The sequence below is a fragment of the Strix aluco genome, chromosome 18, assembly GCF_031877795.1.
Source record: "Strix aluco isolate bStrAlu1 chromosome 18, bStrAlu1.hap1, whole genome shotgun sequence".
NCBI lineage: Eukaryota > Metazoa > Chordata > Aves > Strigiformes > Strigidae > Strix > Strix aluco.
In genome coordinates, this window is record NC_133948.1 from 3,232,108 (window position 1) to 3,249,786 (window position 17,679).

The 17,679-nt window shown below is 43.3% G+C and overlaps 1 protein-coding gene and 1 long non-coding RNA gene across 3 annotated transcripts; one reads left to right on the plus strand and one right to left on the minus strand.

The window, feature by feature from the left end:
- Positions 1-5,060: 5,060 nt before the first annotated feature.
- RHOF (ras homolog family member F, filopodia associated) lies at positions 5,061-17,458 on the plus strand. 2 transcript variants are annotated; one of them, XR_012625619.1, is made up of 6 exons: positions 5,061-5,275; positions 5,409-5,496; positions 12,674-12,783; positions 13,547-13,681; positions 14,920-15,234; positions 15,830-16,068. XR_012625619.1 is itself a non-coding variant. In XM_074843875.1 (5 exons), exons 1-5 carry the CDS (start codon positions 5,111-5,113, stop codon positions 15,992-15,994), a joined length of 663 nt encoding a protein of 220 aa, XP_074699976.1. In that variant the 5' UTR covers positions 5,061-5,110; the 3' UTR covers positions 15,995-17,458. The 2 variants fall into 2 exon arrangements, 1 of the variants encoding a protein (XP_074699976.1); XM_074843875.1 differs by lacking the exon at positions 14,920-15,234 and having other exon boundaries at positions 15,830-17,458.
- On the minus strand, positions 6,398-14,998 carry LOC141931557 (uncharacterized). Its single transcript, XR_012625620.1, has 3 exons — positions 14,915-14,998; positions 11,748-11,827; positions 6,398-9,263 (listed from the first exon to the last, which is right to left on the minus strand). It is a non-coding gene; the product is annotated as an uncharacterized LOC141931557 (long non-coding RNA).
- Positions 17,459-17,679: the final 221 nt, after the last annotated feature.

The following is a 17,679-nucleotide window of genomic DNA, read 5'->3' on the forward strand; positions in this document are numbered from 1 at the left end:
AGGATGATCTTAACCTTGTGTTTCCCATTCTTTACAACAGAACTCAGCTTGAGAATTCACATTTCAGTGAGGAACAGAAACTTGAAACAGCCCCCAAGCACCTACTGTATCAGGCTGAGCCCTTACCATGTTGATTTACACACTCTTCAGATTTGTAAAGTGGGGGGGAGGTATCCCACAGCTGCAAAGCCAAGAACTCAGTTTCTAATGAAAGGTGAGATTCAAAATACAGCACGTTGGCCATGCATATATCAGGTAGGCCATACTTGGCCCACATAGTTGGCACCCCTGATTTAAAGCATACCAAGAGAAAATAACCCAAGAAACAGTATGTGTTCCCTATAAATAGCTGCTCTCTAGGTAGTAGTCAGTGTGTGGTTTATGAACAAAATCTGTCCAAACTACATCAAAGTGCCTCAGTATTTGCTGCCTGATTTTGCTGAGTTGTGTATCTAATTTGGCTAACACCTCCTGCCGCAGACCGTTGTCCTGTTTTCTTTCATAGCCCTCTGAACTCTATGGTAGCATTTGGACAGATTTTATGTAGAGTTTATTGAAAGATTTTTGCACTGATTTAGTGCATGGGGTACTTGAGCCAAGTGAAACAGGAACTATATTCCTAAGGCATGAAAAGGCAGAAAGGAAATTTTCTTATTGAAATATAATTTTTCCACATTACTTAATAGTCTAGAAAGTTAATACCTTTCTGGCAGCACTTCCCACTGGGAGAAAAAAATACAGTTCCTGCTCCGCCAAACAACAATGTAATAATGTTTTAGGTTGCGTTAAACGTCTTAGAAACTGGCAGGTGTCACAGCCACCTTGCCTTCAATGAAAAAGGCAATTGAGAGCCCTTATGGAACAAGGGATTTACATCAGTAGGGGCTACTACACAAAAAACAGGCACATGGCAAGGTTTGAATAGATGGTGAATCATGTGGCCCAAGGGATTTTTCGGGGTGGGGGCGTGTGTGTAAAATATCAGGCCATGAGGACCAGATGGTAGAGCTCTGCATGTGCAAGAGAAACAGCAAGAAACACTGCAGAAATGGATACTGAGAAGCAGCTGAAAGTCAGGGAGACGGGGAGCTTTGATTTTGAAAAGAGATAGTTCCAGGGTTGAGTGAGGGTCAAAAGAGTTTTGGCACTGTGAGCAAAAACACAGCTGAAAAAACAATTTTGTACAGTTGTTCTGTAAACAAATTGAATTACCTTGAGTATATTCCTAGCTTTGTCATAGGCTTCTCTTCTCCTCTTACGCTGGTATGTCACCCATAACTCCTCTGTGTGTGCAAGGTACAGTTCAGCTCTCCTACATCACAGTTTCTCCTTCCCTACCCACCCTGACAGTTCACACTAAATTCTGTGGGGCAGAGATTGTTCTTCAGTAAGGGTCTGTGCACATGACCAACAATTTTTCATCTGAAAATTCTCAGAAATTCACTCTACTTACATGGTAAGTCCCATTCTTTAGGGTCTGTCTTGCCTATTGTAAACTCAGGGCGTTGTCTCTTGCTCTGTATGTACATGCTGTAGTGGGAATTCATCGCTGAAAACAAATAATTAATATCACTGGTAATGTTAAAAAATAAATATTTAAGGCTCTGTCTTGTTAGGCACATTCTTAACTAAGTTCATTAATATTTCCTTCAACATAAATGGGGCTACTTGTTCTTATTTTTAAGTTTATGTTTAAATCTTTGTAAAGCTGGGGTCTGTATTATCAAGAAGAAAATTCTTTAGTGAATTTCAAAAACGTAGGTCTAAAGACATTTAGGAAGAACAGGTCCCCATTCTTGTCTACTTTATATTACCATATAAACTAATAATATGGGTATACAGCAGATGGCGTGTGCTGTTATTCCTCTCTGCAATTGTGGCTACAAGGAAGTACCAGCAGTCTGAGACCTTGCTGGTTAGCTAAAATAGTTGTATTTTCCATTAGAAATATTGCTGCAAGCCATGCTTCTTAGCCTAAGGGCATGCCTTATGATAGAGCTTAATTGACTGGAAACTTAAAACTTTTACAGTGTTCACAGTTCCTCCAAACAGAAGAACGTAGCTAACCAGAATATTTTGTCAAATCTGTTAACATAGTTACTATTTAAAACAGTATTTTGTGAGCAGAAAGGTTTATAATTATGCTTCTCTTCCCTCACTTGACTCTCTATAGTCACAAAACTCATGGGCTTGTAATATTATTAAATGTCAGTTTCCTTGACTTCTTCAAGCACATCACAAGGGACAGAGGCAGCACAAGTGCGTTGGTGTTGCTTCCTCAGGAGGTCAGGCTAAGGATATGCCTTGAGGTTCTTCTGTTGTGCCAGAACTGCCCAGGAGGTTGCAAGCACTTTTCCCCAGGCTTGGTATTTTGGGAAATGGGAGTATCAACTTATTTCATCACCCTGTATTGTAAAAAAGTCATAGCTTCAATATTAGACCTAATCTGGGCATCTTTTTTGGGTGACCTCATAACCTGACTTACCTATCCATACCATCTAAAGTGTTAAATCATCTTTTAAAAGTCATAAACTTCGAGCAGTTTTCCTAGGCAGTGTGCTAACTTTTCACTCCTTCCTATTATTTTCCTTGGCAATCATGAAGCAACAAATTGGTAACAAGATTGGAACACAGATATTAACCATACCCCATTAAAATCTTGATTTTGGTACGCTCACTGTAAATCTCTATATGCATATTGACTCCTGAGCTGCTGATGTGTGAGCTTTAGATGAAACAGAACTTGGGCCAAAATCAATATACAGGTCAAAACAGAAGTAGGAGAAGGACACTTGCAATTAATAATGATTAGATTTGAATTTTACTAACACAGGGCTGAATCTCCTTTCATTTAAATCAGTGGCAGAATTCCATATTAGACTTTAGTTTTTCAGAATCTGCAAAATATGTTTAGCTTTTGTACAGGACTTTATATGCCTAAAGCACTGCATACCTGTTAATTAAAAATAAGTAACTGAGACAGAGAAATGCTGTATTTCATCAATACTAAGTTGACTCACTAGAAATAGAACATCCATTACTTAAAAACAGTCTTTTGAGTGTTTACAGTTGATTTTATAATCTGCTCATTTTATATGGTTTCATCCCGAATCTAAAGGTATACAAATCTAAAAAGTTTCCTTAACTATAAAATGTAAAAGGAGACAAAGCCGTGAGAAATGTAAAGACTGGTTTGTGAGATTTGCAAAAAAACAACAAAAAAACAAAAAACCCAACCTAACAGTGACCCACAAAATACTTTTATCCCCCAAAAAGCTTTTATAGCAATAATTGACTTGAAAAAAACCCACCTGAATTACAGTATTTGGTTACAGGAAGACTACTAAGTCTATCTGTTGATCGTATCATACATAGTGTGATGCTGGTTTTGAGCCAGGTCCAAATAAATCATTTCAGGGTAAAACAATTCTTTCCTGGACCATTCATTCCTGTACAATACTGGAATGCCCTCAGCCATTGCAGCCCACAGGAGCTGATGGCTTTTACTGTGTTCCAGATAAGACGTAGAAGATCGTGGTTCATGAAATCTTTTTGACAGCTTCTGTATTCTACACACTGTCATCAACTTTTTCCTCCGTAAAATGGTTAGCTTTAAATAGCTGTGCATTTGGCTGCCTTATTATTATAATTATTATTATTATTATTATAAATATATAACACTTCGATGGTTATTTACATGTCCTTCCTCCTCCCTATTGCCCAAATACCCTTTTCTTGCTTTTTGTTTGCCCTCTGCACAAAGCAGGGTGTTTCTTGACAGAGATGCGGAGCGTGGTTGTGTTTGCATTCGGTCTGGAAGGCCATCTAGTGACACAACCGTGCAGGAGAAAATGCAAAACCCTGTTTGAGTTGGTTTTTCTTTTTCTCTTAGTTGAATTAAATGATCTTGCTACACTCAAGCATGCCCTTGGTGGTTTGTTGCTATTCCCACAAGTGGTATTTCAAAAATTTTAGAGTCAATTTTGATTTCTTAAGAACTGACTGGGTTTGAGACGGAGCACACTCTTAATCCCTGCTAGGAAAGAAACACCATTTTTTGTGCAGCACCTGAGCAGATCTGTCACGAACACAGCGTCACTCCCCGGACTTGTGTATTGTGGCCAAATGTATCTGGCTGCTGTGACCCCCTGCCTTCCATGGTACAAATAGCCATGTTGGTGCCTGGGGCCCCCACATCTCTGCAATTAAAATGTAAAATTCCGGTTTATTTTCATCTCAGCTCACCTTGGATGGCTGCGACTAGGTGAATAAGCAACGAGCAGAGCTGTCGGTTCCTACTTGAGCAATAAATACAGTAAAAACCAAGCGGCAAGTCACTGCCACTCCTGGGGCCGGCAACAAGACGTGTTTCGGGGGGTACCTCAGGGGTCCCGCCGCGGCATGGCTGGCACTGCGCTCGCTGCGCGCTCTCCCCTCGGCTGTCGGGACCAGGATCGACTGCTGCAGATGTTGAACGGGAAGACATCCCCTCAGCCGCTGGCGACCAAGGGTAAACCAACATGGCGCTTGAGGTCCAAAGGGGCTCCCTGGAGGAATAAATGAGGATGGGGGGGGAGGACAGCGGCGCCACAGCTGGTGGAGGGGGACGAGCACCCAAGGGTGGGTGACATGGCGGGTCGATGCACAGGGGACAGGGCCCAAGGGTCCCAGGCGGGTGGAAGCCTTGGAGCCTCAGCAGGAGGACGGGAGTGAGCAGCCCCTGTGGGTTTTGGCGGGAAAAGGCCTGAGGGGGTGCTGAGGGGGTGCTGAGGGGGTGCTGAGGGGGTGCTGAGGGGGTGCTGAGGGGGCTCTGGCGGCGCCCACCGAGGCTGCGCCCACCTCAGCGCCAGGGCCCGGTGGGTGACCCCGGGCAGCCGCGCGCCCGTGAGGAGCCGATGCCGCGGGGCTTCGGGGAGAGGCACCCCCGCCGCCCCCCGGGGGTTACGCGGGCTGAGGCGGCGGCGCGGCCCCGGGCGGGGCCCTGAGGCACCTGAGGCGGAGCGCGGGCGGTGCCTGCCCGCCCCGGGGCGCCCAGAGGCGGGTTGAGGGGGGGCCGGGGGGGGACCCGCGTCCCGCCGGCGCTGCGCCCTGCCCGGCCCCGCTCCGCTCCATGGAGGCGGCCAACGGGGCCCTGCCCGAGGGCTCGGCGGGGGGTTCCCGCGGCGGCGCGGCCGCCCCGGCGGGCAAGAAGGAGGTGAAGGTCGTGATCGTGGGCGACGGCGGCTGCGGGAAGACGTCGCTGCTGATGGTGTACGCCAAGGGCGCCTTCCCCGAGGTGAGCGGGCTGTCCCGCCGCCGGGCCCGGTCTGCCCGGGGCGCGAAGGGGCTGGGGACCGCCCGGCGAAGCGGCCGGTGCTGGCTGCGAGCTGCTGGGCCCTGGCTAGAAACTGCTTCTCTTCCCTTTGCAGCAATACGCGCCGTCCGTCTTCGAGAAGTACACGACCAGCGTTACGGTGGGCAAAAAGGAGGTCACCCTAAATTTGTACGATACCGCAGGTAAGGGGTTTTTCACACATCACGCTTTCCATACTCCCAGTCCCAACAGTATCGGGCGGCAAGAGGCAGTTTCTGTGCGGCTGGTGGGATGGGACCGTGCTGGGTCACCGACCTGGGACTGAGCCTGAAACCAGCCCTCAGGATTTTGTAATTTCAAACAAATAAACAGAAACTGCTTTTACCGGCATAAAACGCAGCTCCTGGGAACATGCCCTTGTTTCTGTACCAGCAGCTTTTGCTGCGTCAACTTAAGCCAGACTGATACTCAAAGACTGTAAAGCTGGACATATTTTCAAACTGCTTTTCTACTATCATACTTTTAGCGTAATATCACAGTTAAGACTGCTAGAGATTAAAGTACAAACAAAACAACCACCATTACCTGTTGCGTGCATAGATGTGCCTTCCAGAAAAAAAAAAGGGTTGCTCATCTAATGGCAGTTCTAGCCATGGACTCATTCATTATCTTAACAACACAGTTGATGAAGAAAATCATATCAAATAGCAAACATATCTGAAGGTATTAAAACCCAGTTCCCTGATGCAAAGCACAATACAGTCAACCAGGAAAATATTTTAACCTCCTGCCGCGTGTGATCACATAGTGAAGGCAAAAAAGGCTGGTTTCTGTTCAAAATAAAAAGGCCATAGCAGTAAAAGTTATTTGAAAATGCTGGTAGTTTGTTCAGGTTCACTTCAGGAACTTGTGAAACGCTTTGTGTTCAACTTCTTTCAAAGTTGCTAGACTGTTATCCAGCTGCGTTCCTAAATGAACCCTAAAATTGACACGTGCTCCGTTTCAGCTCAGTGTAAATCATCTGTTTCAGTTCAAGGCTGTGAAGTTGTTCTAAATTTGCACCAAGACAAGTAAGAACCGAATGCAGTCCATATTCATTTTTAATAGTAGTAAAACACACCTTCTTGCATACCATACATAATATCTGAATAGATAAAGGTTTTTTATCTAAAAGTGAATTTTATTAGTAATCTTTACTGCAATATAGTAAGATCCTGAGCACCCAATTTGCCATTATATCTTGTGTCAATGTTCTTGAGTCCAGTGATTTGGAGAAGTAGTTTCTACTGAATGGCAAGGGTTTTGTGTTTAAGTCTTAAAGGAAAAGACAAGGTCTGAAATCTAGTGTGAGCAACCAAAGAGGGGTTTCCTTAGTATGGCGTGTTGGCACAAAGAAGTTGCCACAGTGAACTTGTAGAGTTTTCATGTTTGTTTGCTGTCGGTGTGGAATTTTTGCCTGTCACACAGTTCTTGATACTCGGCCAGCTCTCATTTAAAATCACCATGCTGCAGCTTCCAGTATTTGCCTTTGGAGTCTTTTCCAGGCTTTAAGGAACATGGGCTGGCTGCAGAAATGGCAGTAGGTAGGGCAAGTTCGCTATTGCAGCACTGAACTCTCGCAAGCCTGACATAAGTGCCCAGCTCCTTGCGTCATGCAGGGAGCTCAGCTCTGCGCAAGACCTGCAGCTGCCAGCAGCCCGGAGAGTGCTCGCTGAACCCGGTGCTGGCAGCTTATCACAGAATCATAGAATGGTTTGGGTTGGAAGGGACCTTTAAAGGTCATCTAGTCCAACCTCCCTGCAATGAGCAGGGACACCTTCCACTAGATCAGGTTGCTCAGAGCCCCGTCCAGCCTGGCCTTGAATGTTTCCAGGGATGGGGCATCTACCACTTCTCTGGACAACCTGTTCCAGTGTTTCACCACCCTCATTGTGAAAAATGTTTTCCTTATAGCTAGTGTAAATCTACCCTCTTTTAGTTTAAAACCATTACCCCATGTCTTATCGCAACAGGCCGTGCTAAAAAGTTTGTCCCCAGTTTCACCCGGTTTCCTTGTTCAGGCATGTAACTTTAGCAGAAAAGTCTACCCTTCCACATTTAGTTCACAGCTATAAATACTGCCTTGGACCAAAGCACTGCCTCATTAAAGAACAGCATTATTTTGTCTCTCATAAGACACTTTGGGAAGCAGAGATGCTGTTGTTGCCTAGTTGGCAGAGCTCTTTGCCAGGAAAGAGCAATTGCTTTCAATTTCTCACCTGGAAACCTTGAACCCCAACATGCTGCACCTCCCAGAACAGTGTCATGGCCACCAGGCTACAAGTTGCTAGAGGTTGCTGACACTTTTCTCCTCCCTTCCTGTTAAATTGCTTTGCATAAGACACATGAAGATTATCAGGTGCAAACAAAGGAAAGACATTACCACCTTGGTTAAGGCATTTGCTTGGGGGGAGCAAGACTCAAATTTTGGTTCTGTTTCAAAGCTGCTTACATAGTTTTATGTTACAGATCGGTGTCATACTCTGTACTTCAAGCAGCTTTTCATCCTCTTTCTGAAGCTGGAAGTTATGCTAGAGGAAGAAGTCACTTGAGGACACATTTTAATCCCATCCTGTTTTTAATAATACAAAACTGATGCTAAGTTCCTTAAGGGTTGGACTAGGACCAAGAGTTTTGTCCTGTCCTCTAAATTCAGATAGTGAAGTAAGAGAAGAGCAAGGGGAGTGTCCAGTTCGGGAGACAAGAGAGCTCCTGTCCCTCTGCCACATGGATACAGCACGGGACATGCAGTTTTGCAATCAGTGTTTCAGTATGGTGACTTGTTTCTGTCATATCACACAGCAGCAGCTCATAAAATTCCTCTCTCAGCTGGGTGATGATCCTCTGGGTGTACAGCAGCAATTCCAGTTTAAAGAGGAGTCTAAACATAAATCTTGCTACTGGAAGTACAGTGGTTTAACAGTGCAGCATGTCAGTCATTTTATGGATCATCTTCTGACTTACTGAACTGCTTGAGTTGGCCTTGCTTTTTTCTAAAATCCTAAGACAGCTTTTGTGTTTTGCTTCTCAGTGTGAAAGGTTCGCAAATCATTCAGATTATCAGAAAGTAATTTAAATGGGATCAAAAGGATGTAAACCTATTTCTGAGGTGAAGGGCTTAAGCGAAGTGCCATGCAGCAGTGCAGGAGAGGAGTAGGCAAAGCTGTTCTTCTAAAAAGTGTCACTGGATCTTCATGATGCAGAAGGGACTTTGATATTTTTAGGATCTTGCTAAGAGCAACACTAGAGCTGCATGTACTTCAGTGTCATGGGAAGGTAAAGGACAGGTTCACCTCCATGGGCTGTTTCAAGTTAGAAGGATTCTTTGTATTGTCAGCTCCTGTGCAGCTTGAGACTTTGAGCTTGTCCTACTTACTGAAGGAGGACGCAAATAAAGCGCCTAAAAATCAAACATTTCAAGCTACAAAAGGTTGTGGGTTTTCTTTACAAGAATTTTGGTAACAAATGAAGTTAATGAGTTAGTCTAAAATATGCTAGAATAACAAATTTTTGTGAGACTTTTGTACTATGCCACTGTATCTTCCTCATCAGACACCTCTTGCTGTTGCAGGAAGTTGGTGGTATACATATGTGATGTGTAAAGGCTTTGTAATATCACTTGACTCATCTCCAAACAGGCTTTGCAGCTCCTTACTCAATTAAGTTTCCATTTCTTGCTGTGCTCGATAGAGGCAAAGGCATTGAGAGGTAAATTAACTTTGTTATTTTTTACATACTAAGGGAGCCGTGTTGATGCTTTACTGGCAGCTCAGACACAAGGTTCAATTTTTGATGCTGTTCAGTGCAGGACTTTCTCAGACCAAAGAAAAGAGCTCTGCTGGGCTGGAGAGGAAGTAATGTCTCATCGTTGTGGGTGCTCACTCTGACTGGCAGGAAGCACACGCAAAGCCTCCAGCAGGGTTTTTCAGGTCTGTAATGACAGATACACAGTATTCTGAAGCCTTAAGAGAAATTTTAAAAGCTGGTATATGCAAGAATAATTTTCCGTAACTTTGAAAGGGAAGGTGTGCCTGAGGAAGACAACCCCCACACACACACACTCCAAATGTCCTCTTCTATTGGTCTTATTCCTGCTAAGAACATATTTCCCAATTTTTTTTTAAACCGAGTAGTGAAAAAACATAGCTGGCTAGCTAATAACTATGGTATTCCCATAGAGCCTGCAGAATAACAAATCAAGGAGAATTGGATGCATTTCTGTGAGCCTGTGAGGGCTCACCATCGCACAGTTCTATGTCGATCTTAACCCATGAGTGTGGAGTATTACAGATAACATGTGGCTGTATTTAGGAAGTGGTTGGCTGGTCTGGACTGGGTGGCAGGATATTATGTTCTTCCTTACTTGCTGGCAGTTGGTGGCGATGGACAACACATACTGGTAGACTCCTAGGCTGGGAAGTCTTGACTCTATCGTTTACCCTCAGTGGCAGTGGATGCTGAGCTGAGCAACGCGCAGGCTGGCACTTCTTTGGTGGTGAATTGTGAAGGGTGAAGAAGAGCAGAGGTGAATGTGCATGTGAGACCGAGATCTGTGGTTTCACTTCTTCTCCAGTTCACCCTCAACCATCACCTGAGGTCCCGCCCCACCATAGGGCCTGACTGTAGCGATGTGGGTTACACAGCACGTCACAGAGGCATGCAGGAGTGTGATCTTTGCAAAGAATTAGCAAATTTTAGGTGAATTCAGCTGGATGAAGTTTTTTCTTTAAAAAAAAAAAAAGCAAATAGGGTCTCTGATGCTACAGTGAATTGAGGCAAGCAGAGGAAAGTCACAGATACACAGATACTCTCACACGTATGTTTATGTTTAACTGATTCTTCCACAGCATGCTTTTTGTTAATTGGGGAAAGGAAACAGCTACCTGTGCTTGAGGAAGCACACTTTGGGGCTTTGCATATACAGTTAGTGCTCAGGTTCATTTTAAAACTCTTCTACTAGAAGACCTAAATCTGTGCCAAATTAGCTCTGACCACAGACTGAGCAGCTTTACAGAGAAGAAGTCTCCCAGGCCCCTTCTTGCATTTCATCAGCAGTACTTAAGGACAGAGGGTGAAAGGGATTGTTTTCAGTGAGAAGGATGTCAATGTTTAGACACAGCTTGATCTATATCCTGTTACATCCTCAGCAACTGAAGAACTGCATCTGAGCTCTTAGAGAATAGCTTCCTCTCCTTCCAAGCGAGCGCTGCAATCATCTGACCATAACACGAGTTAAGCAATTACCATCTAACCTTCCCCCTGTGCTTGCTGTACTACGCCTTGTTCTGTGCTCTGTATTTGAAATTCCAAAGATACATGGAGCTGCATTTTATACAGCAGCATTGTCTCATGCATTTATTTCCTCAGTTTGCTTAAGAAAAACAACTGCACAGCTGGTTGTAAAGATGAAGGTGCAGTTCACTGGGGCATATCTACAGTTTCTGACTTGCAATACAGCATATTTGTGTCACAACACTGAAAACACCTCTTCTGTTATCCCATCCAGGAGAGTGCGAATTTAGCTGTATGTTCTGATTCCAAGCAAATGAACATGTTTCTTCCAAGGGGACAATCCTGTCTGCCTCACAAATTGCCAGCAACTTGGAAGACCTTTTCATTTTACAAGCTACATTGGTAGAAGCTCAGAGACATGAACTTGAACAGGGAAAACAGAGAAAATCATACAGAGCACATAACACTAGAGAAAGTTAGGAGAGAAAAAAAAACGGTTGGTACCTGATGTGTTTAATGCATTTAGAGGATTAGCTCAGCATCAAACTGTAAATCAGTTGCAGACAAGCAGGTGGATTTGGGAGAGTAAGAAGGACTAAGCAGTACAGTCTTTGCTCTGAATGTTTATACAACATGCATAATTTTGTCAATTGTCTATTATTTCTGGATTAAACCTTGAGGGATCAATCCTTCTTCGTTCTGCACCTCGCCCACGGAGCATGCTGCTCTTGCAGGAACTCAAATACAGAGTAATGCAAACCTGAGATTCCCGTTTTACAAACGTCTCAGGCAAACTGAGTAATGGCTTATCCAGTAGGGATTGCCTTGTAATAACCTGTTTCTCGATCCATCATTTAAATTAAGGTGGGGAGCAAAGTATTATAGAATTACTTGCCTTCTGGTATCTGCAGTTCTTCAGATTGCAGCTACAGACAAGCATGTTGGCTAAGAGTGGTAAGTATATGACTTGGGACTGAGCCAGGTGCCAGGGCGGGAATAATTGGTATAAAGTCAGGGCATGCTGAAATTTTCAGCATCCCTTCATTTGAAATATCAGTACAAAGATTTGAGATGTGTAACTTCCCTGTAGGGCAGTTTCTGGGCTGTGTGTACGTTGTGATCGTGGGAAGGAATGGCATTCCCGAGTCTCGTTTTGGAAATTTGGTGCATCACAGAGACATACCTGATTCCAGGGGCAGCATTCAGGTGGCAAATAGATCTTCTACAGACTGCTTAAATCATGATTTCTTCCTTATTAAGTCTCTGTAAAAATCTCAAAAGATTGGTTTTACTGAGCAGCCAACTATATCTGGTAATTACTCTCTCAAAGCAAGACACCTGCAGACCCCAGTGTGGTGATCACTGCTAAGTTATATGTACAACAAAGGGAAGAGTATAGGTCTCAAGCAAATTAGCTTCCTCTTGTCACATCACGTGCTAGAATATCCCTAATCATAAGTATGACAAATCCCCTGCTTTTCCAGAATTCAGCAGCATCCCTAAGATCTGCTGTGCAGTCCTGCTTCAAAGACCAGTTAAGCCTGGCTCATGTTGCAGCACGTCTTGTAAAATCATGCATGGGGTGCTACAGGGAGCAGCAGTGCTAAAGGCACAGCGTGCTAATTGCTGCTGCTTCTCAGCTTTCTGGGCTGGGAAAAGCAAGTTTACCACCAAGATTTTTACTTCAGCATTCGCATCTGGCAAATATGGTGTTTCTTCTCCTCGCAGCGTTGCATGTGCAAATGTATTTGGGAGAATGGAGCCACTGCCAAACTGCAAATGTTTTAATAACTGTCAAATTCCTCTTGCTGATTTTGCTTGTGAGCAGCAACTTGGCAATCAGTGATTAGAACTGCTTCTATGTACTTAGCAGTAGGACAAAGCAGGCTTTTTATTAAAACTTGCCAAGGACATGTTTTATATTCTAAAGCATCAGTTTTGTCAGTGAAGAGGAATCTCCTGCATTTAAGGAAAGAAATTTTACAAGTGTGGAAAACTTGCAGCCTATGCAGTTATTCTTGAACTCAAGTATGGATCTTTATATATTCCCATCATACTGCTTGTTAAGGACAGAGGCTTCTTTCATCCAAAACATTCTCTGTGTTTCAGGGCAGGAGGACTACGATCGGCTACGACCACTTTCTTACCAGAACACAAACGTCGTGTTAATTTGTTACGATGTCATGAACCCCACTAGCTATGATAACGTAGCAGCTAAGGTGAGAGGCTTTCGTAATTGCTTCAACCTTTTAAAGGAATTGCATACACCTGATATATGACAAGATGTCAGATTAAAAAAGCCAATGCTTTTAGTGTCCCGTACCCTGGGCGTGTGGATGCACAGATCACTCATCACGCGCTGAGCTGCGGGTCACAGACCTTAGACCTGGAGCTCACCTCTCCGCAGCTCCTAAGTGCTCAGAGCTGGGATTGACTCTGCAGTACACTAAAAAGATCAAACACCAGCAGTGAGATCGCTGCTGTATCTGTAGCGATGTCACACGACCAACATCGCACACCAGCATTCTACATTCAAGCCTACTTCCACCCCATGCATATTTAACAACAGGGGAGAGATGTAAGCAGACGCCTGTCTGCGTTAGGATTTCTGTAATGCTCCAAAGTAGAAGTTAGCGTCCCTGTACATAGCACCAGCAAAACAAAGCAAGACTCAGTCCAAATTCTGCTCCTAAATATGACTTTAGAGAAGCTCTTCTGAATTTAACCAGATGTTAAATAAGTACTTTGGCACAGTGACAGATGCCACCTATGTTTTTATAAAGCAGCTGACTTTGGGTAGGACTCTTACGTGTTTCTGTAATGCAAATAGTGCATGTCGGGCCCCTACCACTAGATTAACAACTTTCAAAACTCTGAAATTGCAACATATATTAAATACTGGTTCTGTTTCTTGGCTTTATTGTTTTGATTTTAGAAAAAAAAAAAAAGCCAGATGTAAAAGTTTTGTTTTTCTACCATCAGTGGTATCCTGAAGTGAATCACTTCTGCCGAGGTGTTCCACTCGTACTGATCGGCTGCAAGACAGATCTTCGGAAAGACAAAGAACAGTTGCGCAAGCTCAGGGCTTCTAAGCAAGAACCCGTTACTTACAACCAGGTAAATATAAGTGAATTTAAAGCGGTGTCCTCTTGGCAAAAGATAAAGAGCACTTACTTCCGTGGCAGTGTTCCTCACAAGTACAATCATAGACACTCCAAAATTAGGTGACCGCAGTGTCCAGATAAAGAAATTATTGGCAGTCAGCACTAACAGTGGTTTCTGTAAGTCCCTTCTGGAAGTGGCCAAATCACCACCCAGTTTTAGTACCAAAGTAAAGAGAACTTTGAAGAGTGTTTTGCATATCTTGGAGTGTCTGAAAGGACACTACTAGCTACACCTTCTAGGCTCATTACATCTCATTCTTGTTTCCTTTCACAGCTGGGTTACTACTGTTACAAATTTGTAAGCCCTGACAAGTTTGACTCCTTTCATAATTTTTATTAGCATACATTGCTCCCATCACTGGTACTTTGATTAGGATTGTGATAAAGACTGGAGATGCTAGGATACACATTACAGGATTAAAAATACTGACCATTCTGGAAAAAAATGTGTTTTGCAAACCCTATTTAAAAATAAACCCTTTCAAGGACAATAGCAAAAACATCTGCAAGGCTTCTCTAGCATAACAGGCTTTTGTTTGAAGTCTCTAGCATAATCTTAAAAAAAAAAAATCTACATATTATCAAATGTTTTCAATTTAAGTATTATGAAGCAGTGAGACTTACAACTAGGGTTAGAACACTGGCATAGCTGTCCTAGGTACAGGAGAAACGGTGATGGAACAGCTTGTCCCCTGTCATGTGAGACCTTTCTGCTCTGGTCTCCCTCTTTTTCTTTTTTTTTTTTTTTTTTTTAAACTACAAAGCCATCCTTCTCCTCTCATCTCAAAGCAAAACCAGCAGCTTTTGAACCATTTGAGACACAAGGCCGGGGAACAGGGTTAAGTGCACTACGACCTTGAATGAATCACTACTTTTTCTAAAACAGCAAGAAAAGAAACTGCAACTGCATCACCACTGAACCACGCTGGGACTATTAGCTTGTTTTGCTTGCACACAAGATGAGACACCCATCTTGTCGCTTCATGAACAGCTGCAGATTGTCCCTCATTTGCATTAATAACTCCCTTCATCACCCTCATACATGAGGTTCAGGGCAAGGAACAGACACTTTTGGCAAGTCTGCTGAGGCCTCATGCAATTAAATTCCAGGGCCCATACGATGTACAAACTTTGTCTCCTATGTGAGCCCTCCCACTTGGTTTTACTCCCCTTAAATATACACTACCTCAGTCTTTTACAGCTGATGGCATCTTGAGTCACGCGACGTGATGCTTCCAATGCCAGGCACAGAGGAGCTGAACAGTATCTGCCAGCACTGCAGCTTTACAAACAACTGGAAGGAGACAAACTTCACTTAAACATGCTGAAGAAAAATCCCGCTATAGAAGCCCGAGTGCTCAAGTGACCGCACTCCCAGGGCTTATACTGAATAAATGCAGAGTTTGTGAGCTGTGGGTTGCAGACCTGGAATTCACACTCCAAGGCTCACAAACATTCAAAACTGGGGGCTGACTCTGCAATGACAATAAAAGGATCACAAGCAAAGTAAGAAGTCACTGTGTTTTGTCTGTAGTGATTTCGCGCAACCAGGATTGCATGCAAATGTTTTAGATTCTAGTCTGTTCCCATTGCATGCATTTGGGTGAGGCTGAGAAACACAGGCACCCATTTGTGTATAGGAGGATTTCAGCCGAGCCCTAGTGATGCTCCAGATTCTGTTCTTGCATGTGACATTCATTACTAAAGGTGACATCACATAATAGTTAAGGCCAGGCCTGAAAAAAATACCGTGGTGTAGACATCTTATTCTCACTTAAGTATCTACCTCAGCATTTCTTTTAAACTAATTTAACACTAAGAAAGATTTTTACAGTATCAGCAGTCTGCATCTTAGAGTCTCCAATGCACGGAACTTAGGCCAGGCTCTAGATCAACATAGGGGGAAAAAAACCCGTTTATTTAACAGTGCCTCAGTTTATTACCAATGCCACTTACACTCTAGCACTATATTCAGAGGCAGCTTCTTTCTTCCTGACCTCATGATACAAAGATGTACAAAATAATTCCCTTTCTTTGCCATCTCACCTTCCTTCTCTCATACACTGGGTTTACATATTTTCTTACCTTTTGTTCTTTCCAGGGTGAAGCAGCTTGTCAGCAGATTAACGCAGAAGTTTATCTGGAGTGCTCAGCAAAATGTCGTGAAAACATAGAAAAGGTTTTTAAAGAAGCAACCACCATCGCACTGAATGCCATGAAAAAAGCCAAGCGCCAAAAGAAACGGACAGTGTGCTCAGTGTTATGATCTGGACTGCAAGAAAGCATCGACTGTGTGAGAGCCAAGCAATTATTTTTAGAACAGTATAACTTGAAAGACCATTTTTTTTTCATTGCTTGTATTCCTAGAACTATTTTTATTTTAAAATTTTAATAATTTTAATATTTTTGCACTTTTCTTGCACTGCTCTCAACAAAGTTTTCAAAGCTCTTTATCAAGGTTAACTGATGCTGCATGCCTTTGTCCATCTGGCTTTTGCTCCTAACTGCCAACAACCACCAGTCAGGTCTTGGACTACTATTTAAATTGCAATGAAGAGCAACTGCTACTATATGACTTAATTAGTGGGGTTTCCTTCCTCTGCAAAAGAACTGTGGCATGTTATAACTACAATTTACTCTTTTTCAAGCAGAAAAGCCACACCTTTGAGAAGTAATGTTAGAGCAGCTTATCAGGCACCTTTGAAGAGACAGAAATGAAGTTTTGTCTTTACATTTTCAAATGAATTGAGTTGATGGCAACAGTGGCCTCAAGCTGCCCCCAGGGCGCAGTCGGAGCATCCATGACTCTCCCTGTACCACTGGGCCAGCTTTGCAGAGCTGCACCTTTAGAGGTCTTGCAAGGCCTGCTGCTGGAATAAAAAGTGGTATTTATCAATGGAAAGGCACCAGCTGCTCCAATTCAGAAACAGAGTTATCAGAGAAAATATTTAATTTACAGCACTCAAAGCTAGAAGTACTCCAAGCAGCTACTATGCGTAAAGGCAGTCCTGCAATAAACTGTTATAGTTTATTTAATACATGACAGATGCAAATATTGGTGCATGCTAGGAGAAATACTTAACTCACGTTCATTAACTGATGAAGTCATCTCTACTGCTATAAATTAAAATTTTCCCTTTTGTGATGAGGGCATCACTTGCCTGTTCTGTTTAAGGATGAGGGGTGCTCCCACTGCCCAACCTAGTACATGTGCCTCAAATCTTCTAGTTCTTTTGCACATCCTCTGGCAGCAAGATCTGAGATTTCAGGAGCAATCACTAGTTTGTAGCCATCATAAACCAAACCCATGAGGATGAAGGAGGTTTCTGCAGTATGGGCGTTGCTGAAAGCTTTGTGTATAAGGCAAACTACAGCCCATCCTAAGGGAGAATATATAGGATTTGTGTAATGGTAACAAGACACAACCTTTTGCAAGAAAGTTCAGGCGGTGTGTGCCAGGAGTCTACTATAAGACAAACATTGCACATAGAGCCTGGTAACTGTACATCATACAGATTTGTGCAACTTTATCCTCCGCTGGTTACATCACCAGCTGGTGAAAAACTCTGTTCTGGAGCAAGCCACCATTATTATTTTACATGCAGGGTAAAGAGATCTTGATCCTTGAAATCTTACTTTTTTTCCCTTTCTTTCCCTCACTTGTTCTGATTTAATTAAGGTTTGTGAATCCCTATGAGCTTAAATGGAAGATTAAAAGAAAAAATTAAAAGTTAGTGCACATCTTTGCCTATAGAAAAATCTTGAAGAATTGTGCAGCCCTTTCTCCACAAGACGACATTTGTCAGTAAAAGACACAGAACAACCCATCACCTTACCCAGTACAAAACTGAAACATCAACGTGCAGGAAGTTGCACCCTCAGCTCCACGGCGGGAATCTTGCTTTTTTTAATCTGAGTTTCTCATGCTGCAGAACTCAAGTTACTCGCCAC